A 26593-nucleotide genomic window follows, 5' to 3' on the forward strand; every position below is an offset into this window, starting at 1 on the left:
ATTTTGCAATTAAGAGAATTAAAAGTGACAGTAGGCTTGTGTCGATGAGCAGCTCTTATCTTGGGTGCCGTACTTTCACGATATGATATACCAATATTTTGATTCCCTAACATAAACTTGGAATGGTCGTTAGTCCGTCTGATCGGGGTGATAGGAGTCCCAGCCGACAGTCTAATTATTTATAGATGAGGGCAGTGTAAACTCGCCATCAGTCGCGCTCTCCTGGGCCCGGGGAGTGTGTAGTGTAAGTTTCAAAATTATCGCTTAAAACTAATTTGGACTGATGATGTTTAGATAGTAATCCTCTTGTCCAGGCCTTTGTGGAACTCTTGCAGGTTTGTTTGCTAAACAACTAATCAGTAGGAGACATATCAGTCCTTAAACATATTGTCATAGTGGCGCTAAATCTCCAGCTCTACATAAATATACATTATCAGAGGTTTTGTTAAGATTAGAATCCTATATCTCTTGATTATACAGCTTAGATGTAATGGAGTAATAGGCAAAAGATAATATTAACAGATAGTGATGAAAATGACACGCGTTCACGATGACTATGGGAATATATTATATCTTAAAACATACAGTAAATCTTTAAAACTAATGAGTGGTACTGAATTACAACGCGGGAGAGAGCATACATTTGAAATCGTTGCTGGGACAGGGGGTGGGTTTTTTGGCATTCTTGACCCCGAGGTTGCGTTGTAATATAAATTATTGTTTCGCTCGTCTTGCAGTGTATCTTATTGATCCACTCTCTTTTACAGTATCCAAATATTTTATCTTTCCTGAGAAGTTGCTTAAAAAACAGAAGTGTTACTGACTGGAACACCCAGGAAGTTAAAACTAGCTAGCTTATTGTCAATGTTGAGCAACAAGCGCCATTACACTTCTCTTCGAGAAAATCCTCACCTGTTACCGGTGTAAACAACGCATCAAAGATTTTGAATTATTGTGTAAACATTTTCTTTGTGCAAGACTATAAAATAAAAAGATAAAACCTTGCTGAAGTAAACCTTTCTCCGGAAGCAAGAAAATCAAACGAAAATTCAGTCCGGATCGGTAAAATTTTACAACAAAATCTGTCGTGAAAATATCAAACACGCAAATGCCTTTATCTTTGTTGGGTTTTGCACCCGTACCATGTAAACAATCCCCTTACCTACTCGCTTTGTGTGAAATAAAAATGATATTGCTATAAAGTTTTATCACCAGTACATGAAAGCGCCGAGAGAAGGTCCTATACTTTATAGCCGTATCAAAGTACGCCACGGCAGTATTCTGGGTAATGAAACAATTGCCTGATACTGTTATTTTGAGTAGAAATCATTTATCGATATATTTTCCTTTATTCTTTACAAATTGGATTATTTTTGTTGTAAAATATGGTGTACAGAATCTTTCCGACAATGCTACATTTGATGTCTTATTTGCTGAAATCTGTAGCACACTACGATAAGTATTGATCCGCTAAGGCTTGATCTGTAGGATCTGATGTTACTTTGTAGCTACGGTCAGCTCTTTTCTACCAAAAAAATATCTCTGCTGGGCCCCGTTTTGCAAAAGAACTTACGATTTAAACCAAAAACTTAATTTGATTGTAAAATCTTACAAAATGTATGATTCTATTTAAAAATACTCGCATAAAAATATCCTTCTAAATTCTTTTTTAAAAGATTAAACCTATTTTCACATTTAGTCGTAATTCCTTTTGTAAAATTCGAAGGATGTTAATAGTTACTGAATTATTTGTTTCTAAGGTGAATTTACTTCTCAATGAAAAAGCCACTACCCTTTGAAAAATAATGAGATAAAAATCGGTTTCCAGGTATTGATCACTTTGAAAAATAACGAAATTCACATGCTCATTACTTATATCTGTCCGAATTACGGCGAGTACAACAAATAATATAGAGGTCTCTTACACATACTTAACATGTCGATTTCCACTGTCTTAAGGTCAGAGACACGTTCCTTAATAATATATAATTTTTTACAAGAATTTGTCATTGAAGCATTGGTACTTTAACAAGTTTCCTCACAAAAAATGAAGGTACCTTACCAGGCATTTGTGCAAGATACCAGAGGATGTTATTTACTATATAACCCTATTGGAAATCACTAGAATTGCCAATATCACAATTTTTATGGTGTCTTATCTACTTAAACATTTTAAAAACAGGTTAAAAATCACAAGACAATGATAATTATGATTAATTTGTTGTATAAGAGATACAAAAAACGGATATTCGAGCAACATGTCGTCAGACCTTAAATTTGTTCGATATTTGTGACCAGCTATCAGTGGGGTGAATACAGTTTAACATGTACAGGTGTATTTAACTTTTAAGAAAACCACTAAAATGAGTCTTAAATACAAATACATGTACTATAGTGCATAAACTTTAATAAGTTTCTCCTTTTTAAAGTGACGTGGGCAATATTATACAAATATAGGTCATTTGTAAACAGAACAAGATTAGTGTATGTTGATCAGTATTATCGTTAGGCTGGGAAAACGCACATGTTACAAAATATAGGACTTGAAGACAGAGGTAATTTTGATACACTGTAGATGCTTTCCTTGTAAACACGCATCGAGAACGTTTTATCCTGGTATTCAATATGCCTAAAGACTGTCCTTTGTTCTGTTGCAGGACCCTCAATTTTGCTTCGTTATACGTTTTTTTTCGGTTTTAGGGAACCCTTTATAGGGGTCCCTATATATATATATATATATATATATATATATATATATATATATATATATATATATATATATATATATATATATATATATAATTTGCCTTAGTACTATCCTCATCAGATTCACTGTTGGAAACCCTGTGTTGATTTGTTCTGTTTTCAAGATCTTCGTTTTTATAAACCCTTGTGTAAATCATTTAATAGAACTAATTCTAAATTAAATTTTTATTTTTATTTTAAAATAATTTTTGTTAAAGACACAAGAAGATTTTTTCAAAGTGTCTCATTCGCTCTTTACTGAATCAATCAGCATAGCTAGGATTACAGGGACATTCCAAATAATTTTCTGATATAATTCCCGTGCTCTGTCAGTCAACAACAAACAAAATTCTGCTTGGTTTGTAATCTCAAAACCGGAGCCAGTCAGTGGTCACCGGGATGATCACTGAACAAATATTTCATCACCCAGTACACATGAATGAGAAGGGAAAATAGTCGCTTATTAATAATGTCTTGTGCAAGAGAAAGTGTACGCCAGTGTTGACGCTGGCGGCCTCCAGTAAGTATTTGTCAAATTATGGCGCTTCCATTCAGGTTTTCCTTGGTCCTTACGCGGAATTTAACATTCATAAAAACTATGTCCACTGAGGCGGTGGTTCTCGGCGCCTTCTCCATTCTTCCCAATCGAATTAGACCACGATTGTTGGGCTGTTTAGTCCCAAAACAATACAATATCACACCTACATTGTCGGCAATACATATTTATTAATTATATTCACACTCAGGCGGGTTATCCTAAGATTAGTTCTTTTATTTTCTTCATTGGTTTACCTACATCCGACTAGAATTAAACTCTCCAAATCGCCAGCTTACTTAGTATAAGTGTCGCCCTCCTTATCTGAATGTCCAGACCTACTCCGTCCCTCCAGACTTAGTGAAATGGGCTGTCTAACTGGAATCATGTTGTGTTTTACTTCTTTACGACGCTTGATATTTTTCCTGTGATGTTTTTGTTAGATAATTTTTTTTAAGCTGTGGGGATAGTTTGGAAATTGATATGAAAATATTGTCTTTTGAATTAAAAAAAACTTCTGACAAAATTTACAAGTCGTTATCAGTAAATCTGTCTTTAAATATATCAAGAGAGAGAGAGAGAGAGAGAGAGATCTTTCGTATGCATTCATAGAATTATTTTATGAAAATAACGGTGAATTTTTTAGCAATTGTTTTTAATGTTAAAGTCTTAAATCTGTCTTAAGCAAGTATTTTTATATAACAAAATTTCTCAACAATTTTATTCATTCCGTCACCATTTTTATTTTCTATTTATAAAACTGCGCTTATCTATTTCACAAAAAATAACGCTTTAGTGTTAAAATAAATACAAGTTCATCAAGTGAAACAAAGTATATCCCCACTTAAATAAGAGATTTGTAAATACATATAATTAAAATAAAAATTTTCAAACAATTTGAAAAAATTAACAAAATGTTGCAAGTATTGTTTACTCTATTTAAAAATGTTTTGTGTGTTTATATACATGTATATAGATGTTGCTAATCATTTTCAAGAATTTACAAGACCTATAGTTATAATTTTGGTATATTATATCCTATTATATTATCCAATCATTTTTTTTCTTTGTGAAATACTAGGACTATTATATGATGAAATTAAAATGAAACATCATATTTTGTTCTGCTTACATCACAGTTGGAAATTTCCTTTATGTGCATGGTTGGACTGATAGGGGAAAAAACAAGAAATACAATAATATATGGACACCACAAAAGGAATCTGTGGGGAAGTTCCCCTGTAATGAGGGGGCTGTCTCGATATTAATTCATTTAGTTTACATTTAAAATGATAATAATTAGAAATTGTTGACCAAATTTCTGTTTGATTTTTTTTTCTTTCTGGAAATCAACGAATTGTTTAAAGTAATTAGAGTTTAATTATCAAAAAGAATTCTGATATTAAGTATGTTATTGAAAGAGAATACTAACGTATATTTTCCTGTTATTTGTAACCAATAGTTTTACAAGTCAAGAATTGATGAGAAAAAAATAACTGAAAATCGTCAATGATGAGAATTCTAAACAAAACTAAGATTTAAGATACATTTTTGTTGTGTAAATTGCGACATTTTAGTGCCAAGATGACCTGGAATTATCGCGGAATATCGCGGTCTCCGAGGGCAGACAGTGAGAGCTTCATTATAATCCTTAAAATGGCAGCTAGGCGCCTTTCCTACCAAATTCTCAAAGTTCTACGATTATCTATCAGCCATTGATTATTGAAGTTCCGTTTCAAAAACTAAAATCAAGCAGAAAAGAAGATATGTGCCATTAATTCCCTCGTATCAATTTATCAAAAATTTTCTTTGGAGATATGACTTGGTATTTCAAGGCTATCGAAGTTTCTTCGTCGATTATAACCCGCAGTTTAAATATGTTTAATCGTATGAAGAGACGCGCAGGCTAATTTTTAATTCAAACAGATTTTGCTTAAGCGAGAAAGTTAAAATTCGTTTTTAAAACGGTGTTGTGTCATTAAATATTTAATCTGCATTCGATACCTGTTTTATTATTTATAAAACAAACATCCCAGTATAAATCGTGTTGAAATCTCGACTAAATAAATATAAAGAAGGAAAGTGTATGAGGCGAATAAATACGCTAAGCGTAACGCGAGAGGCGGAGCTTCACATAATAACTGCCGATATGTTGGCATATTAACACATATTACACAGCCTATCGAGAGAGGCTATGTAGTCGGCGACACACTGGCGCGAGACCCCTTCACGAGTTCAGCCGTCAAATCTCGTTTAGTTCTCGCCCATATGGATAATGATGAAAAAACAACCAATCAGAATCGTGCAAAATGTTATCAGGCATATCTTTCTATATACATGAGCAATTCTAGTACACGATGGATGCAGTGTATACTTGTCATCTTGATAATCTGAACTTTATTCGCTATCAATGATAATATTCGGGCTTCAGCGGTTCATGATGGCAAGGATCTGTTTTTAACTCGCTGACCGCTCGTTATGAAATCCAATTATCATTTTTAATACTGTTTGGCATATTTTGTTATATATACGGAAACAGTATCAATGATTTATCAAAATCAAAATCCGGATTTAGCGATGGCTTACAATCCCTTTCTGTTTCCCAGGCCCTCGGACTATACTTCACTGTTACAACAGCACTATCTGCCAGGAATGACTGTACCGGCACCTCCCGGGATACCTGCTTCAATCCTTCCAAAGCTTCAACAATCTGTGGGGCGTTCCCCAATCACGCCAGGGGACTTACTACACCCATTTCATCCCCGTCCCCTCAGGACAATGGAACCGGAGCCGGACGCCCAGGATGATCCGAAAGTAGAAATAGAATCCAAGGAACTCTGGGAACAATTCCATAACTTTGGAACCGAAATGGTTATTACAAAATCCGGAAGGTAAACATTTTTATTTACCACCCAAGTCGTAGGATAACACATCTATTTTATGTGCTTTAACATTTACATTTTTATTTTTATAAAATTTCCTTGTTGTGGTTTTTCACTTTATATATTGTTTACCTTTTATCTTTTCTAAAAATCCAAAGGTTTAACATTTTAAAAAAATAATTTCCGCCAAAAGAAAACAATGAAGTTATTGTAATTGTAGCTAAGAGTAAATCATTAAGATTACTTTAAAATTACAATAAAAAATTGTAAGTATTTAACTTAAATAAACTCTTATATTTAAGTATTTATCGGAGTTCTATACTTTATATTTATTTTATGAAATAATTTCATTTTTTAATGTTTAAAAAATGTAAGTACTTGGGGAATTTTTTTCTTATTATTAAAAAAAATTCCTACTCATGAGAAGATTTTATAGCACATACTACACATTATTGTTACATCTGATTATTCATGTAAAATACAACATAGGGTGTCGGATTTTGTCGACAGAAATCTGTTGGCCTGTTGTGATTTTAAATATGAAATTGGATTAAAGGCACCCCGAATTTGATCCCGATTGTGGATTTTGTTAATAAATCCCATTACAAGCTCCCCCCTCGTATCGCGCGAGGTATTTGATTCCATATCCTGTATAATTAACTTCATAAGTGTTGATTACGTGCGTTCGTCTTTACAGATAAACAAAAATCTTAATTCAATTATAAATATGAGGAAACGACATTACAAACTTTTCCGGAATATCGCGGGTCAGCCGAACTGGATTAGTGTCAGAGTTAGACCAGTGTCCAGTGACACTGTGTTTCCAATAAACTCCCGATACTGACCGGTATCTTATCGCGGGAATATTGTTGAAACTTATAGGGATCATGTAAGATTTAAATTAAACCCATCTGAGAGATATATGGGAGAAATTCTTCCCTTTATTTCCCATACACCTAGTAATTGAAAAATTACTTCTCTTTAATAGACAATTTTGCTTTAAATTTTTGGAGTAAGAAATATTAAATGAAACTAAATTCTCCGGACATCGAAGTAAAATGTTTAAAAAATATTCAAACAAATCAAACATATGTAACTAAACAGTTAGGTTAAATAAATCTTAGTTTATAGGGTATCAAATTTTTATATGTACTCTTTTCTTTATACTAAAAAAATTTACATAATATTTTTTTCCTTGATTTGGTTTGAACCTATTTTATTGAAATAATAATTCTTTCTTATTAAAGAAGTATGTAAAGTTTATATTAAAACAGGGGATATATTTTCTTTTAATTTCAGAAATGTTTATTATATTTTTAATGTTTAAAAAACATACTTTTTAAATATATATTTATAATTTTACCTTGAAAATTACAAATCAAAAGAAAAAAATAGTTTTATTATATAGATTATTATCTCCATTTTTTTTTAAACAAGGAGGTTTTTTTCTCCTACATATGTTTTTTCTTTCACGCGTGTTTGTCGTGTTTGTTTACATGTAAGTTTACTTGACAATGAATTTTTTCGCAAGCAAATTTAAGAATTTAGCAAAGAATTCCTCTTTACGCTTTTCTGTAACAATTAACATTCTGTATTTAGTGGTTAGAAGGGAGAGTGGCATAATATTTTTGTTTATAAAGTATTTACAGAAATTCTTCTGCAATAACATGACGATATTTAAAAATTTATTCTTTAAATCTCTTTTTTTTCAGGCGTATGTTTCCTCCGTTTAAAGTGCGTGTTTCTGGTCTCGATAAAAGAGCCAAATATATTCTTCTGATGGACATTGTTGCCGTGGACGACTGTCGCTACAAATTTCACAACAGTCGCTGGATGGTGGCCGGGAAAGCTGACCCGGAAATGCCCAAACGAATGTATATCCATCCCGACTCCCCCAGCACGGGGGAACAATGGATGCAGAAAGTGGTGTCCTTCCACAAGCTTAAGCTGACCAATAACATCTCGGACAAGCATGGCTATGTAAGTAAAGTACGTATTACATACTAGCATTTATTATATACAGTCAAATTGACAAAAGAGAGTTATCCCCCAGCGTGTGAGGAGGGAACCGCAATTGAAACAGTTGAATCCTGTGCTACTTAAGTACTTGAGTGTCAAACACCCCCTATACTATAACGATAAGTGATGCGAGTATATGTAGAGTCTTAGGAAGTATAAAATGTGTCTCCTTGCGTTACACAAGGACTAAACGACTTCCCTCCAAACAAGTGGTTGAAGTAGTAAGAAAACGTGTCATATAAGGGACTATTACACCCCAGGTCCTGCACTGTGGAGATTTAGTCGTAATAGCATGTAGCAAAGAATGACTAATTCTCTAAATTATTTAATGCCACATGATTATTTGGGTCAATTCTGCGTGAAATTCACACTGTGCATGACGTGCGATAATTTGTAGAAAAAAATTAATGTATTATGTCAAGCTTTTTTCACAGTCAATTTCTGTGTAAATGTAAAATAACTTTAATATTTTTTATTTTAAAAAGCATTATTCATTTTGTATGAATAAAAAAAAATAAATCCTGTGAAAATGATTACCTGTACATATGTCATTTATCTCGGAAGTTAAAGGTAAAATAACAGCCGGGTATGTTTGTAAAGGTGCGTGATTAATATCGCAGAAAGTGAGGAAGATCTGGCTTCGGCAACCCTCTGATTTTACTGTATATTTCATTGATTTGTCATCTTTCACACCTAAACCTGTGGACACCAACACTTCGCTCAAAGATCTAGTGTAATTCGCTATGCACGTTAGTCAAGGTGATAAAAAGTCACTGAGAAATTGGCACCCAATGTTCACAAATAAGCCTCAGATTAATTGAGGAACGTGTTTACGGGGTTTGTATTTAGAAACAAGGGTAAAAGCAAAGGCGTCAATTGTGAGGCAGCTGGAAAATGGCGATCGTCTTCACACCTTCCCCGGACCTTGTGAAACATTTTCAGCAATCAAGAATTACACGCTGATTTCATTAAGAAAAGTGGCAAAATTAAATAAGCGCTGCTTTTTATCGTAGCTTCATTGGTAAATTGACTTTAAATTGCCACTTGCGATATGAGCAGCACCCAGAAGGCTCGGGGTAAATTGGGTAATGAGATATATAGTCCGATATAGACGAAATCTGGCATGGGGTTTATTTTTTATTCTAGGCCTATCTGCTTTGGTAATCTCAATTAAATAAATCTGAATATACTCTTAACTGGCTGTTCCGAAGGGAAAGCCGACAAGTTTTCGTTAATTAAGGCATATGGCTTGTGTTGTGATGGCATCAAAGCAAACTCTGTCACGTGGAGGTGTGTACATGACCATATTACACAATAACTATGATTGCTTTTTCATGTTTTCCCAACGATGAAAAATGATAAATTCGGAAATCTGTTCATGTCTAAACAGATATTGATTTCTCGAGTTTTCCGAGTAAATTGATTGAGCATTGGGACTCAATGGAGGGCCAGATTTTCCGCTTGCTTTCACGTTTACTTTTTTTTGTGAACTCCTGAATAGAAGAATGGGATATCCGATCTCAGTTACATAGTTTTCGATAGAAAGCAGACAAAGAGGACCGTCATTTCTAAGTCGTCAGTTTCTAACTCACATCAAATCGGAATAATCACCAACCGGATCCGACTTTTAGATAGCCATTTTAACATGCTCTTGACAAAACGACCAGTGATTTTCAGTTGCTTACAAGACGGATACCCGATCTCACAACAAAACCCGAGGTGTTACGAGATAACTCACTTTAATACATTTTTACACGAGACTTGAAAATAACCTGTCAGGGAAAGAGATGGTATCAGACCAATTTTACGTTCAGAACCAATGAAATCTTCTAAATCATTTTGACACTTTTGAGTGATTTTTACAATGGAACAATTGAATTTTCTTTAAAAACAGATTTTTTTTTTTTGGCAAATGGTCAAACTTGCATTTAATTAAAAGAGTATTCACGCTGGAACAAAATTTATATATATTCTGGGTCTAAAAGGTATATTCGGGGTATTAAGAAGTAAGGATAGAAAAGAAAATTATTTTTTAATAATAGAACAAATAATGTTTTATTTTTTATTTTATCAGTTGCCCACTTTAAATTTATTCATGAAATACTCGCGTGTCAAAGGTGGTCACGTGACAGTATCTTCGACACTGCGGTCATCGTAGTTCATATTTTATAACCATCATCCGTCATAGGGGTGAAGCGCTACGATCGACAAACACCGGACTTTATTCTCCAATTTAGAATCAAAGCAAAATTTCATTCCCTCTAATCATCTAACTATCACTTCATCAGAAATTTTAAAATCCAGTCGCTTTGGGGCAATTTGCCTGGTTAAACCTACAATTTTCTCCACACTTTGACAGCTGCTTTTTCTAGCCATCGAGTAAGCAACATCTATTTTAGCTTCTCATTTTCCAGGATCATTTTCTTTTCCAGTTTTTTCTTCTTTATTCATTTTTATTCAACACATTATCCAGAAAAAAGTGTCATTTTGTGAGATTGGATGATCACAAAATTGCAAGAAAGATTTGTTTATCTATCGTTTCAACTGCTATATTTAATGAAATTAATGTTACAGTTCCCAATATCAGAAAAAATTTTAGAAAAATTGTGTGTACTTAAGCCCGGAGAGTACGGCATTGTGTGATGTTCTGGGATCACAGAGGCCCCGGGGGCCACGGGCTGGACTGGTCAAATTAAAGGTGTTGCACTGGAGACATTTCACCTGTCTAGTCTGACGCCGTGTGGTCGGTCAACACGCGCGGGCACCAGCAAAATCGACTAAAGAGCGTTTGTAAAATGACAACTAATTAAATAATATTTTCGTTTTACGAGTGAATTGATGGATTTGACGGACTGAGTGCCCTCTAATAAAAAGACTGTCACCCCAGGCAATTAAAAAAAATGCTCAGGTCAACCCTTTTCAAGAGAAGAAAAAAGTGTAATTACGTTTGTTCTAAAATTTTATTTTATCACAATAAAATAATTTGTTTGAATTAATATGATATTGATAGTTTATAAATGGAAACAAGCTGTTTTCGGTGAAGATTTTCACACAAATTGTCAAATACACTGCACGGGATTGATAGGCCCTTGACACGGTGTGTTTACATAGCAGGTAGATAGAGATGATCACTTTTTAAAATTTAAATAATCTACTCGTTAATTAAAGAGTGCCATTCTATCACAAATTAAGAGGGAAGGCTATGCACACACAGTTTGTCACAAGTAATCAGTAACGTCGATAGATCTGTTCATCTCAGAACTCAGAGGATTCGTAATTTCTCTTTGTAAATTTAACACCTAGGCTTTCTCGTATTTTTTTATTCTTGACAATCCCTATGATCTATTCGCTGTATTTTAGTCTCGATATTTGTGTCATGTAACTGACACCTCTCTCTCTCTCTCTCTCTCAATATAATATATTGTGTCTACATATTATTGTGCATTTTTAAAATACATTACATGTTCTGACCTATTAAATAAAGCCAAGGCCAGCCAATTAAAGTACACACCGAACCAATTGTTAGATCCATGTCTTACCATGGAAATATGAAGTTGTTATATTGAAATATGAAAATGATTTCAAGGGACTTAATTATTGTTAATATCCGAGGAAAAAAATATACATCCTCATAAAGCATAAAACTAACGTCTTATTAGGTAGATACTTTCCACAAGCACGTAGGTGGCCTGAATTAACTGTGTAACGGCTGTCAATTTTGATACGGTAAATCATTATACTTTTAAATCATTTCGCGGTTCCCGCGGGCCTTACACACAGGCCCTATGTAAAGCCTTCATGTTATAATAACGACCAAGTCAGGCGCTGTTTTTGTTATATGTTTTATCAGAGTAGATTTTTATGGCATAAGAAGTTGATAGAAATCCGTACAATTCCATGTCTATCACCGGGGATAATTTTAAGAGAGTATGTATTTTTTTATTGAAGAAATGCGCTGCACACAGTCTTCAAACACTTAATCCCTACAAATGGATAATGGAAGGTTTCAATTTTTAGTTGATTCAAAGCTTGATAGAGATAGCATTAATGAAAAAAGGAATAATGAAATTGAAAGTGCAGCAAGAATATTTTATTGACAGTTGTGGAGGATATGGAAAAATATCTATAAAATGTTTTTTTTTTAAAATCTGAAAACATTGAAAATTTGGAATCGCATAAGACGATATACACATTTTATAGATATATTTTAAAATATTCATAATTAATCATCCTTAGAAATATGAACGACATGTAAAAGAGATGTTACAATTTGAGAAATACATACTATAAAAATCATCTTTAAGAAAAATATCGGGATTTTTCTCCTAAAAATTCTCTCGAAGCACAAAAAATGCCAAAAATAAAGAAACAAGTAATACAACAACTTTCAATGTATCAGGAAACAGATTTGGCTACCAGTTATTGATTGAAGACCAGAACATACCCTGCGCCTTTGTATCTATTTGGTTCAGCCACGGAAAAGCGCTTCTTTTTATAATAAATATCTTACGGGCGGTCTTGCACAGAATATGCTCTTTTATATGCAGAATTTTTTGGGCTGTAAACGTGGGTGGCGTGTGGATATGAAGGGAACTTTATGTTTTGACATTTATTAGTTGTATTCATATATATTCTTATGGTGTTAGTATCAACGTTATCATTTACGTAGCGTTAAATTGTAAACAAATAATAACTCAGGCGCTATATAGCGGAATTCAATGGCGGAAGAAGATGTGTAACATTACGTCATACGTGATTCGGTCGTGTAGAGTTACCAGTCACCCCCGGGTCCTCTTAGCGACTTAAAGCTGACGAGTTTATTAAAGAGGTTCTACAGATACATAAAAGAAATGTGATAATCATCCCCTTCACTTTGCTTGTATCCATGAAGATGTTTAAATATGATTAAAGATAAAAAATTTAAGAATATTAATTCATTGTCATATTTTGTGTGGTATCTGTCTTACCTTAATTATTATCGTTACTGAAATACCTGTCTAGTCTAATCTGGCACAACCCAGTTCGTATTTTTATTTTCATTATAAATGCGAGTAATTGATCTTCCTCGTACATGCAGGAAAAAAAAAAGCTTGTTGTAATTTATATATTTTTTTCCAGACTATACTAAACTCAATGCACAAATACCAGCCTCGTTTCCATCTTGTTCGGGCCAATGACATCCTTAAGCTTCCGTACTCTGCTTTCCGGACGTACGTCTTCAAGGAAACGGAATTTATCGCCGTCACAGCATACCAAAATGAGAAGGTGTGTGTTTGTATGTAGAATTATACATTAACTACTTATTCGAGGCGCCGGGTCTTCACGCCTTAGCCAAAATAAGAAGCTCATCATATGAGTGCTCGAAAAAAAATCATAGAACAAGAAGGAACTGCTATAACACCTATTAGCAAAATTGTTTTGTGTACAGTAATGATGTTACCTACATCAATTTTCACTCATTCAACAAAATAATATAAAGGATATGTGTTTGCTATAGACTTCTTAATTTAAGTTTTTTCTAATATATAAATATTGCTCTCCTTTTCAGATAACACAGCTCAAGATAGATCACAATCCTTTTGCAAAGGGATTTAGGGACTCGGGAAGCGGAAAACGTGAAAAGAAGTAAGTCTGTTTATAAATGACATCTCTATCAACCCCCGTCACCGGTCATTAAAGGACATTTACAAGAGAAATATGAACCCGGTAATCTAAAGACGCCATCAAATCGAGACCGGAAGAAAATTGACAATAAATGTCACGTGGCCGAAAATGACCAATGATATGTGCAATATGGCCGTTTTGCTTTGCGACGGCTGGTAGCCGTTGGATTATTTCTGCCCCGTCGGTCCAATCATTATTAACATTTGTGACTTTCATCGTGAAATAGCTGAATATTCATTAATCATCGGCTTCATTAATTGAAAACCCATGATTATAATATTTATTTGCACTCAGTGATGCCATGGTTTCAGGCCAGCGGAAGGTGATATATTCTTCGCGCGTTATTTTTCTCCCCTGAATCATATTGAAGAAATTAATCAGGAAATAAAAGAAATAGCGATATTATAAATGGATAAGCAAATAGAAAGTTAAATGTTTTGAATATTTAAGGCTTTTCGAGTATCATAAATGAATTAAATATTTAATGATATGACTTTTTAAATTATAAATAAAATTCCACTAATTAAACTACTAAGATCTGTCATTTATTTCTTTTTAATATAAAACAATTACAGTAGTTTGATTAAAAATAAATATGGCTGTAAATCATATTTACATTTTTTTAAAGAAGTAAAAAGTACATTTCAGTTTGGTTTCGTTATAAATGTACAAACGGATATTTTTGACGATTACGTGTAAAACTCTTCTTTGGATAACAAAAATAATACGAACTGAAAACAGTTGGAGAAAAAAAAACTGGCAAACTGAATATCATATCATTCAAAGTAAAGCTTAAAACTCTATATTTTAAAATTTATTTTGTGGTTTTTAATTTTAAAAAGTTATAAAAAAAAATGTTATGCTCATTTTATTTTGATCATTAATGAAACTTGACATATAAACACTATTTAAATGTCATTCTTATGAATAAAAATAATTTTTCAAGAACTGAATTGGGTGAGAGATGTAGAATTAATGTCTGCAAAATATTTCATTAAAATATCAAAATGTTTGTGAAGGACAGTATTTTTATGTCACCTTATCTTTCTTTCTCCTTTCCCCTTTTCTTGAGAGTGAAAGTATACAACTTATTCTTGTCAATCATAGACAAACCTTGCGAATTTAGATCTCTGAGGTTTTTTCTTTTTCCTTTTTTTTAAATGTATTATTATTTATGTTGATGCAAAACTGCATCAGCTTAAATAACAAATCCATTCTAATTTACAAGTTTACAATTTGAGCAAAGAAAAAAAAACATTTAGCGTTATTATTTTTTAAAGGATATAAAATTAATTCTTAAAACATTGTTTTATAAGAATTACAGTTTATCCTAAAATAAGCAGAAAATTCAATTTGTGCAAATTCTTCAAAGCTTTGGGGGGGGGGGGGCACATTGTACATAATTTTGATGATCAATATTTGTTGTCGAAAATTGGAATTAAAAATAAAAGTGAGATATACGTATATGTATGCATGAAATATATGGAGATAACGAACAGTATTCAAGCTCAAAAGTCCATTAAACAATACAAAATGCATGCATCTCGCCTTTGGTATAGTGCGGGTCCACAGAGAGAGAGAGAGAGAGGGGGGGAGAGAGAGATTCCAAGATTCCACGAAAACACATTTAACCCAAAGAACCACTAAAAGGAGAAGTGAATATGTCTTTATCGTCATGCTCGCAAGACAACCAGCCACTATTTAAACAATTTCAAACGACTGAATCTTAAAAGAGAGCTTGAAATTCTTTCGTACCCAGACCAGAGACATGAGTGCTATCTTATCATATTTTCAAACAAAACTTTTGACGCCCGGCATCGATATTCTGATATTAAAATTCCCTTTAACAGTCTCATCTATCTGTCAGCCCCTCCAGAACGATGTCCGCCATGGGGAGAAAATTCCTCCGGATATGTGGAAGCCGAGTCGGTAACCCGGCTTACAGAAAGGCGCTCTCTAGGATGAAAATGTTGGCTTTATCTGAACGGATTATTTGGAGCAATTGAATTGTGTTTGAATTAAAGTGTGGTCACACTCCTTGCTCAGCCGTAGCGCCAGTCCTCTTGTGTTTATGATTTTTCCCCTGATTTTTAAAACGTCCTAAACGCCAGCTAGCTGGGTTGCCATCCGCTACAGATGATTTCGTGGTCGTTCATCACCCGTCGCGTCAAATGTCTCGGTGAAATTAAATTGCACTTTAAAAACATTAGATTCTTAAGTATCATGTATTAACTGTTTAACAAAAATGTTTACGGTTTTGTTTATCTTTCGGGAATGCATGTGGACCGGAAGTAGTTACTAGGCATGGATGGAAAAATTTCTTAAATAATCCATCAATGTCTAGTGTCTACACTGCAAACAAAATCATTTCAATTGATTACTTACTCAGTTAAAGAAAGACGGGGACCATGCAGTTTTGATAATCAAAATGTTCAAAAACTATTTGTAACAAAATGAAATAATTCCACTAATATAATCTTACAATGTGCAATTTTAAATATATACGAAAAGAAGTACTGATACTTTTATTGCCATATTTTGATGATTTTTTGGTTAAAGATTAATTTTAAAAATCCGTTTCATTCTTTAAAAAAAACCCATTTATTTATTTAAATTCAAATTGATTATTAAATTAATATTCTTTCTTAAATTTTCTTTCTACGTTTTCTCATTAGCCACAAGATGCAAATACACATATAAATAGCGAAGTCATTCGATTTTATTAATAATTTATTTATTCTTCATGTACTTATATCCAAAGAGAATCATATTGCAACGAATATTCCTTATTTATTCCACAGACGTCTTCTGATAAACTCTATACATCAGTCCTCATCGGCGTTCACGGACGAGGGGTCCCGAGTGGACGATCCACAAAGTGACGAAGATGACGAGATTTGTGTTGACGAGACTGATGACGTCACAGAGGACACAGTGTCTATACTCTCTAGATTACATTCAGGTATGAAAGCTTGACACAACTGCAGAATAACAATAAGATTACTGTAGAAAAAAAATTAAGAGCTGATGTTTGGAAAGATACTCCTTCAACCGCCCTTGGTAAAGCTCCGGACCTAGGGAAATAAAAATAATAATTGGATAAGACAATCTGCATGATTAGAGCAAAGGCCCAGACAGCCTTACTGGTGGTGTCTGTGTATGTAAAAACCCCCTCTATGTTGTCTATTTCAGCAGTAAGTGGATAAGCTTTTTCTGTAGACTTAAGGTAAACATTTCCCAGTTTTGTCGTCTTACGCGCGGCGCCTACATATTTACAAACCATATCTTCTAAATAAACACCTACACTGCTAAAAAGAACTAAGTTTGATCCTGTTTAAAAATAAAATTGTGGTCCATGTGACCTTTTTTTTAATTCCTGTGTTTCTTAAATTGATCCTGGATCAAAGACATTGTTTTATGCACTACTTTGACGACGTTCTTTTTATTTCAATTTTTTATTATTTTTATTTTGTAACGAAATTATAATATTTTTGTCAGGTCTTTGAAGTAAAAACTCTACTTGAAGTTTGTGCAATAAACACATTTTTAAGGAAATTTTACGTGACAGGATATTCAACGTTGTTTACACGTATAAAATGTGGATGGCGTAGAGCTCTTGATACAAGAAATACAGGCGCCGACGTTATATTAAAGTTATGAGCTTTTAAGCCTCTTTATATAACTATCACACTTCAAGCCCCGCCACTTAAGACTTGGAGCGAACACATACGCCTTCCTCTAATACAGAAAATGACATTTGGATTATTTTGTTTTATGGGTTGCCTACTAATGTCAAGGAGTGAGTGTTTCTGAAGTAGAAGAATATTTTCCAAGCATGTGTATTGCTCGGAGAAAACACTGAAACATTTGTTATTTAAGAAAAAAATAGAAGACAGTATAAATCGTAAATAGAGAAGGATTCGCTGTGAGATAATTCAAACTCAACAAAAAAGTTTTTCATTCAAAAAAATGAGCCAAAAGAGTTCACAAGAAAATTACATTACACAGAATAATTGGCAGTGAACACGAAAAAATAAAACGAGAAATTGTGTATGTGGGTATAATTTTGATCCATTTTTAAAATCTTCACTAAAAGGCATGCAGAAAAAAGGACGCCTTTATGAGAAATGTTCAAGTATATACAACAAAGGTTTTTTTTTTTCTCCGCTTGAAGTGTTAAAGTGTTGATGAAATTTTTCTTTCCATCCCCCTGTTACACCTTTCCCTTGACAACTTCACTTGCATCAAATTGTTAACAGTTGTTACAAAAAGCCTACAGCCATTTCATTTTTTTCTTCAGTTTCACTTTACGTATGGACTATCTGTAATATTTTGAAAATCTTTCAAACGTAAATGTGAAATCGTATCTGCTTGAAGTCAAAAAATTATGAAAATGATTGTCGATGACAGACTAGGGGTTCCCTCCTTTGATTGTGCGGAATTATAGATACGTTATCCAACACATTTTACCCATTTATTTTGTCTTTTCACTTAACTGTAAACAGGGGTCGCCTGATAAGAAAAATGTTTCTTCTTTATTTCTTCACGTCTCCTGATATAAATAAAAATATCGCTCCTTGTTGATACTTATCCCATCTCCAGTTGACTTTTATCTTGTACACATTTCTGTGTGGCATTGCTATTCTCTTTGGATCGGGACTTTATCAACATGATATCGCGCGTTTCACGTCGAGAAATCCACACGTTCTTGCAGGATAGCATCAGATTTTTCCCTAAATCTTATTTCTGTGGTGCCAGTGGCGTATCAGAAAGCTGTATACGTCACACTGTCCAAGGTGTAACAACCTAATAGTGTGCAAAAGAATGTTATTGGCGGAAAAACACGTTTCTTTTGTCGTTATTGCGCTGTAGAATATGTCTTTGCACTTTTCGACTGTGCCTCTTGCGGAGAAAGTTTGTCCCATTGTGCGTAAACGATGGGAAATTTTCCAAAAGTGAATGACTAAAGTGTCCGGGGTTAGGAACATTATTTATAGAAAACATTGGATATTTATAAGTATGTATCTGATATGCAGGACTAAATTAGAAAAACAAATTGTCAGGAGACAGAAATATTTGCACACTTGCAAATTCCTTCATGTGGTGGCGACCAAAAATAGTCAGATATATGTTATGTACAAGATAACGATTTGAAAAACCAAATAGGACCACAACCTGTATCCAAGTAAAACCAAGCAGTCAAGATGTCTTTTACTAATGTACAGTTATTGTCATGTCTTATATAATATTTAACACATTGGCATGGCAGTAAGGTGTTTATACGATACAAGATTTAAAACTTTATCAGACGAGAAATAGAAAGAAACAGACTATTTACAAAGGAGTAAACAGGCATCTTATCTTGTATTTACACGTTATATCAAACTACTAATTTGGAGCTTACAACGACAAACTCGCACGTTAAGATAAAATAAGTAGCATACACAAAAACTGAAATCCGTTAATCACCGATAATCATTATTCAATCTTTTCTATGTATACATTTGGTTGGTCTCAATGACCGGAACTTGAGTGATTATTAAATTTAATCAAAGTATACACAGCGACACAACAAAGCGCAGAAAATGTCCAAAACCAACAACAAAGGTGGTACTTTTCACGGTATCTACCGAGTTTAGTTGGAATTACGCAAGACGACTTATACATTCCCATTCCAAAAGACGCTCTGTCTACAAGGCTGCCAGAGTTTCCTCAAATTCTATCGTTGTCATAAATAACCTTGCTTCCGACATAATTTACCTCCTTTTGAATAGGTTATGATGAAAGCATTCCAGTCACTGCAAATTTAACACTTCCAGATCCAAACCTCCCCCTTTATTTAATTCTCTTTTGTATGAAATCTCGATCCCTCGCACTCCCTGCTGTTAATCCATGAGATGGGCGGAGACGGACAATAATGAAATTTAAATGAACAGTCAAATCGTAGTGAGAATTACTTTATTCGTTTTCTGTCAGTTTTACAATCTATTCTTCTATAATAAACCATTAAAAGCTTTCTTTTCAAGAACAGTTAAGGAGGTTAAAATAACGGATTCCTTTAGACGAAAAAAAAAAGATAGAAGTATCTACTTTTTTTGACCCGTAGTGAATAAAACGTAATCATTTTTTTATTATGTTCAAAATACAGTTGAATTTTTCCTTCATGTATATTCTTTCGTTTTTTATTATTACATAATGGAATGTCCACTTTAAAACTTCCGTCACATTTGTGTTTGACAATTTCTAATAGAAAAATACTCTATTTTTAGATTTCAAAGCTTCAAATGCTGAAAATTCTCAAATGGACTCTTCAAAGAATCCTGACAAATCCGACACACAGACAAGTGCTCCATCCCATAGTGCTACATCAACTCCAGAACCGACATCCAAATCTCCGGAAGTTCCTACTACAGAGGAAAAATATACCGAATCAAAACAGCAAGAAACCGGAAGTGATTCCCCGAGATCTAGTGAGAGAAGTTCACCGGAGCGTGACAGATCACCTGGATATAGTAGACTATTTTCAAAGGAACATTCTAGTCCCCCAAATGTAACAGTTGTTCAGCCTTCAGTGACGCACCCTATGTTCCCATACCTATATCCGTATACATCCTCAGCATCCAGTTTTCCATACCCTATGAGTCATATGTTGTTCTCGGGGAATTCTTCGCTCTCACAAGGTCTGCAAATGCCATTCCTCACTACCTCAGGACATTCAGATCTAAGTCATATACCAGCTCACGCTTTATCGTCATTAAACCAGTTTTCCCTACAGAGTCATCTAATGCAGTCAAACTATTCTAGTCTGTCGTCGTCGCTTAGCGGAAGGAACCCGACATCCCCAACGGCACCAATCCCAAACACCCCTCTAGGACCAATTTTTCCTAGCAGGTCAAACCAAAGGTTTTCCCCTTATTCATATTCCTTATCAAAATCTCATGGTGACATGTCTCCTAATTCTAGTGACAATGGGATCAAATCTTCTTCTCCTCCGAGTTATGGCGGGATTACCCGACCTTCGCCGATTCGACCCCGAAGTCCACTTTCCCATCATCTCTCGCCAGTGACGGCACACTCGAAACCACATAGCGAGCTCCGAAGCATGGAGCAGATGCTTAATGGACTGGACCGTAAGAAAGCACTACATCATGAATCACCCAGTGTAGCTATGGAAAAATGAAGACGTTATTGTTCGTAATTGCTAGGAAACATATTCGTTTTCATGGTAGCTCGGATCTATGATGACGCGCAGGTTCAATTAAGTGCAACATGCCGCTCAACAAAGAATGAATATGAGGTCTGTCATTAGCGACCGTCTTAATTATCTGGGCAGTGCCAGAGAACAAAGACGCAAGTGGATTAAATTTCAGAAATTTGTCACCGCTGCCTGATTTTTGTGTACAATGGAGTGCAGTCAATATGAGACTTGTCCATAGTGCTCACTCTCAACAGACTAATCATGCGTTACAAGACAGCTGAAATTTCACTTTGTAAGAGGTATTCTGATTGGTTGAAGAAAGAATCGAAAAGCAACTGTTTTGATTAGCTTTAAAAACTATGTAATATGGGGATTAAATTGTAGATTGCTTTTTATGTGTGTTGAGCAATGCGGGAAGTGTGCAAATATACAAAAAATGTCCATGGTCTATTTGTATTGTGTGTCAATAATGTCATGTTCTCAGGTTAAGACGTCTTTCCTTTCATGTGTATTACTCTTTTATTGATTTACTTATGTCAAATATGCTATGACGTATCATAAATATAGTTCTATTTATAAACTTTAACTGGAAGGACTGCTTCGGTTTTTACAATAAGTCATGGACTTAATTAGCTGTTTTTCTAAGACACAACTTAAGTTTCTTGCTTGTGTTAATGGTGCTATTTGATTTTTTTTCTTTTTGTTATCAATTTGTTTTACTTAAGCAGCATTAAATAATAAAACTGGAATTAAATCTCTAGTATTAACTTTTTTGCTTCAGCCTTTACATTGTTCCCTTACAATCGGTGTTCTGTAAAATTGTCATAAAACTAATGATTCCATGTTGTGAAATATTTGTTGACCATAGCAACATTTTAAAGAAAATAAATTGTTGATATGAAATAAATTACGAGTATTGTTTTCAAGATAATATAAATTCAAAAGGAAAATATAGATTTACCGCGAATAAGAAGTGTTTTTCATAAGTTTAAAAGGGTGATAAGCCGATTTTTGACCGATTTTTCTCAAAGGTTGAGAAAAATGAAACTGCAAAACAATATCATCCTGGCGTAAAACACAAATATCGTAAGAGATTTTAGTGTAAAAGTAAAATTGTTCAATATTTTAAAATAAATCTTATTAAATTTCACTATAAAATCCAGCGAAGATTTCTAATTCATTGAAAAGAAAACTTGCAGCATATTGGGTTGATAGTTGGTCAGGGTTATAGAATTTATTTGATACTCCGACATAAAGACATTGAAACTAAGTGCATCTACATAAAGTATTTGAATCACATTTATTTTTTGATAAACTTTTCAATGTTAATTTTTAGAATGTATTTCCACAATTGGATAACTGTTGTGAGATGTAATCAACCCCATAAAAAAAAGAACAAATCCGGATATACATCTGTTGTTTTCAAATCGGGTTCGGTCTACAAGTGACAGTTGTCACAGACAGAGTTGGTTTATTTCGTTACGACCGTGAATTTGATGCACAGTTAAAACAGATTTATTTAAATCATAGTTATATCATATGATACAATTTATACGGTGAAAGAAAATAGAAACTTTTAGATTCATTTATAGCTATGGATGTGTCACATATGGTGATAAAATACGATATACAAATCACCCCTAAACGTTTCAACATCCGTTTCGATAATCAACCTTTTCCTTTCATTCGAAATGATACCCGAGTAACTGTTTCAAGTGTAATGTATGTTTTTTTGTGGCAGCAGATTTCTACTGGGAAGAGAGAGAATAATAAAACATTGGTAAACTACAAAAAATTAATAATTGAAACAATTAATGAATCTAAATCTGTCCAAAATGGTACCTTTTTGTATAAATGAGAAATCAACTTAAATGTTTTTCATCGTCAATTTGAAATAAAACGCTTTTGGGTGAGTTATGAAAAGCGCCGTGTACCATTTCGCCGCCACAACGATTTAGGGAGCGATAAAGCATTAGAAAACTCTTCGGGAGGTGCGCGGCAAAGATAAGGAAGTGTCCGGGGACAAAATTTGCCAGAAAATGTATTCTGCAAAGACGATATTGTGCAATAATTCCGTAATCTGAATTTTGGGAAAAGCAAGCCCAACACATTATTGGATATTCTGAAAGTTGGTATCAGATTATTTTCGTCTCTTGGTGTTATATTTTCCCAATTTGACGGCTTCTTCAAAGGTCAGCTTTTTACAGCAGACGAGTTCTTTCCGAAGCTCGCGCGCGGCGCGTTCCCGCTGCGCCCTAGACGATTAGCAGATTGTATCAGATTATGCTTAATTTTAATCAAATCAAATAGGTTTATTTTTCATATTACCGTCTTGTTTAAAGGCAAATTGATGCGATGAAATGACAATCGAATTCCTTTCCTGCTGAGAACGAAAACTCTTCTATAATTAGGTAAAATATGAATGCATTTTAGTGTAATGGGATAAAGTGAAGCACAGTTTTGACAGCTTAAGTATTGAAATCTACTCATTACGTTATTTTTTTAACTACTGCAAGTCATTTTTATTTGAATAACAAATCACTTCCAAAAAGGAACTGGTCATGGCCAGAGACCATTCTAGCTATGAATTGATACCATTGGTACATCAGTTCCACAACTATTTCTAAACGTACCTGTTCGTTAATTAATTTTAGGGAATGTCTTTAGTTCTTGTGCGCCAAGACTTGTATACTTAAAAATACATCTATATAGAGAGAGTGCTAGCCTCCGTCAATTCTTCAGTATAAACTGTTCCAAAACCCAATCTTTGAGTCTCTATGGATATTATTTTCATACATGTACTGATTCCCATGTTTAAAGTCAGGCGACACATTACGCAATATAATTTTTTCCAGGAATTTGTTATTGAAGTACTGTTATTTTAAGGAGTTTCCTCAGAAAAGATTGGGGTTCATCATCAGGCATTTGTGCAAGATACCAGAGAATGGTTTTTCCTGTATAATCCTAATGGAAATTTATTGAATTATTGAATTGTTGACATCACAATATTTGGTTAATATATTTTTTCAGACATTTTGAAAACAGTTTAGAAATTAAGTAATAAAAATTATTTTAAATAATTGTGGGATATTACGGAGAGATCGATGAAAACTTGAGGAAATGTCGTCTGACCTTAATAAATGTATCACTGTTGAATTATTTTGCATCATAATGTTTTTGATTACAATATCTGAAAAAAAAAAATGAATATGTTATGACTGCAAATAAATCTGCTAAGGCATAAAAAACCTATGTAAATAAATAATCATACTAATTGTATAGTGATTAATCACTCCAGTGGAAAAAGGAGATAAAATACCATTTGTAAAAATAATCAGTTGATGTATTGATATATTGAGACAATTGAGCTATGATTCTGTTATCGTAAAAAATTATAATTCGTTGAGAGTGCTTAAAGGGGCACAGTAAACTCACAGTTTATTTCATATTTCATTACAGCACCACTTATTATGTAGGAGTCAAATAACGATAAAGATACCTTAAGTTTTTTTTATTTTTATTCATTATTATTATTTATTTATTTATTTATTTATTTATTTATTTTTTTTTTTTTTTTTTTTTGAATTCTGGTTTTGGTTAAATGTTTCATTTCAAGATTCTTATCAATAAAATTGCAGAAATCTGTTTCACGTGATGGATGTCTTCTTCAAACATGTAAACAAATTGAAAACACTTTATAACATTAAAAAATATTTTGATTAGAAAAAATATTTTTCTCAAAAAACAATCAATTTGCTTTTCTTCTTAATCAGTGTTTGAATAATTTGGAAAATCAGTTACAAATGGACAAAAAAATGTATAACAATGAATAGAGTGTGTCAAGTTGAAAATGAATAACGAAAGTAAAATTCCAATTTTAAAAAAAAATTTAATGTCCACTTTTAGAGTTATCTTTTCTAATTTTTCCAGACTCAAAACACCAAGGGACTTTCATTGAACATAAAATTCAGAATAAGAAAAGCCTTAAATAATTTCTTGTTGAACTCAAATGTATCCGTCAAACCTTAGTCTCTCCAAAATACTAGTATGTCTCTAGTCTCTCCAGAATATGTCTCTAGTCTCTCAGAATATTTTAAGAGAAAATAGGAACATGTAAAGATTGATTGAAATAAAATATATAAAAGTTTTTTAAAAAAAATTTAGAACACGACATAAATCAGCAAGAGTATTAGTATCAGTATTAGCTATGTAGATATCTCGTTGACCTTCCCTGAGATGTCTACTTAAAAACAGTCCTTTCTGATTTATGGTTCATGCTGAATTCATAAGTTTATGTGATCGCATGTGTAGTCTTCTTTAAAGCTTTTTTAAGATTCAGATCATTGCCGTCTTTCTTGGAAGACGGTATACAGAGTTGAAGTATTTTACGGTCTTCAGAGTATGCTCTTTTTCTCTTTTGTGATTGGTAGAAATTACATGATGTGAAAATTTTCAAATGTAGCCTGGTACCCAAGGCCTTCCGAAGTTCTTGAACTTCTGAAGGCCTCGGGCACAGGCTAGTTGAAATGCTGTTCAAGGCAAGGGAGATAATTTTCTGATCTAATTTTCGTACGACTTAACAAATTTTCTAGATTTTTCATTGTCAAAAAGAACAAAAGAAAATTGCAATAAATGAAAATGACACTTTATTTTTTTTTTATAGCATCTATTAAAAAGTTTTTCTATATCAGTCACATACATAATCAGAAATAATATTTTTTGCAGGCAAACATTAAAATTTGTGTATATTCTTTACTTTGTTTTGCACTGTCTTTCCAATCGGTAATCCTCGGCTGACTCCTCTACGCTCCATACAAACCTTATGTGTGATTGGTGGAGGAATATGCATCAATCAGATGTATTTCTCCACTGGAACTGCCTTTTAACTCATTTCATATTTCGCACTGCAGAAAGTTCACCAATAAAGTCTCCTATCCTGTCTGATGCTTCCTTGTATATTGGTATTGATTTCAACCTTTTGTTACTAGCAACCTAGTGTTGGACTTGCCACAAAGTAACTCAGATTTGAAAAGAATAATATTTGGAGGAAATTCGGATTGGATCACATGATCATATTAGCAAAATGGTTGAACACTGTTCACGTCCAAGGTTAGTGTGCGAGGTACGAGCCACGCGAGGAGCTCCGAGTGCTGTCTTTCGTATGGTAGAGCTAATGTATGTAAAAAGGTGGTAAAGAAATACATAACCAAGAACTGTTCAAGCATACATGTAATACGGCCTGATAGGTGTTTGTCAGTTTACTGTTTAAGGTTTTTGCTAATTTTTGAATAAAAAGCTATAGTTGTTAATCCTGTACAATTTATTCCCATATGAAAACGACCATATCAATGGAGGTTTTGTGTGCGAGTGTGTGGGTGAGGGGGTGTGTGGATGTGGGTGTAATACGCCATGAAAAAGTAGTGTAATGCGCCTCCTTGATATTTTTCCTTCAATTTATTTTGAAAGTGAACACTCTCTTATTAGGTTTTTTCAAAAAGAAAAAAATGATCTCTCTTTATTTGTCCTACATTTTTATTTTCTCAATTTTTC

The 26593-nt window shown here is 33.5% G+C and overlaps 1 protein-coding gene across 2 annotated transcripts; it reads left to right on the top strand.

Moving 5' to 3' along the window:
• Positions 1–5512: 5512 nt before the first annotated feature.
• LOC133205565 (T-box transcription factor TBX2-B-like) lies at positions 5513–21948 on the top strand. Of its 2 annotated transcripts, none has more exons than XM_061341403.1 (6): positions 5513–6171; positions 7875–8151; positions 13300–13446; positions 13730–13806; positions 16647–16807; positions 20115–21948. In XM_061341403.1, the coding sequence occupies exons 1-6, from the start codon at positions 5825–5827 to the stop codon at positions 21023–21025; spliced, it is 1920 nt and encodes a 639-aa protein (XP_061197387.1). In that variant the 5' UTR covers positions 5513–5824; the 3' UTR covers positions 21026–21948. The 2 variants fall into 2 exon arrangements, with proteins under 2 accessions (XP_061197387.1, XP_061197388.1); XM_061341404.1 differs by having other exon boundaries at positions 5514–6171; positions 7875–8142.
• The last annotated feature ends 4645 nt before the right edge of the window (positions 21949–26593 follow it).

Source organism: Saccostrea echinata, unplaced genomic scaffold (assembly GCF_033153115.1).
Source record: "Saccostrea echinata isolate AGI-Se365-2 ecotype Australia unplaced genomic scaffold, CSIRO_AGI_Sech_v1 ptg000054l, whole genome shotgun sequence".
Taxonomy (NCBI): domain Eukaryota; kingdom Metazoa; phylum Mollusca; class Bivalvia; order Ostreida; family Ostreidae; genus Saccostrea; species Saccostrea echinata.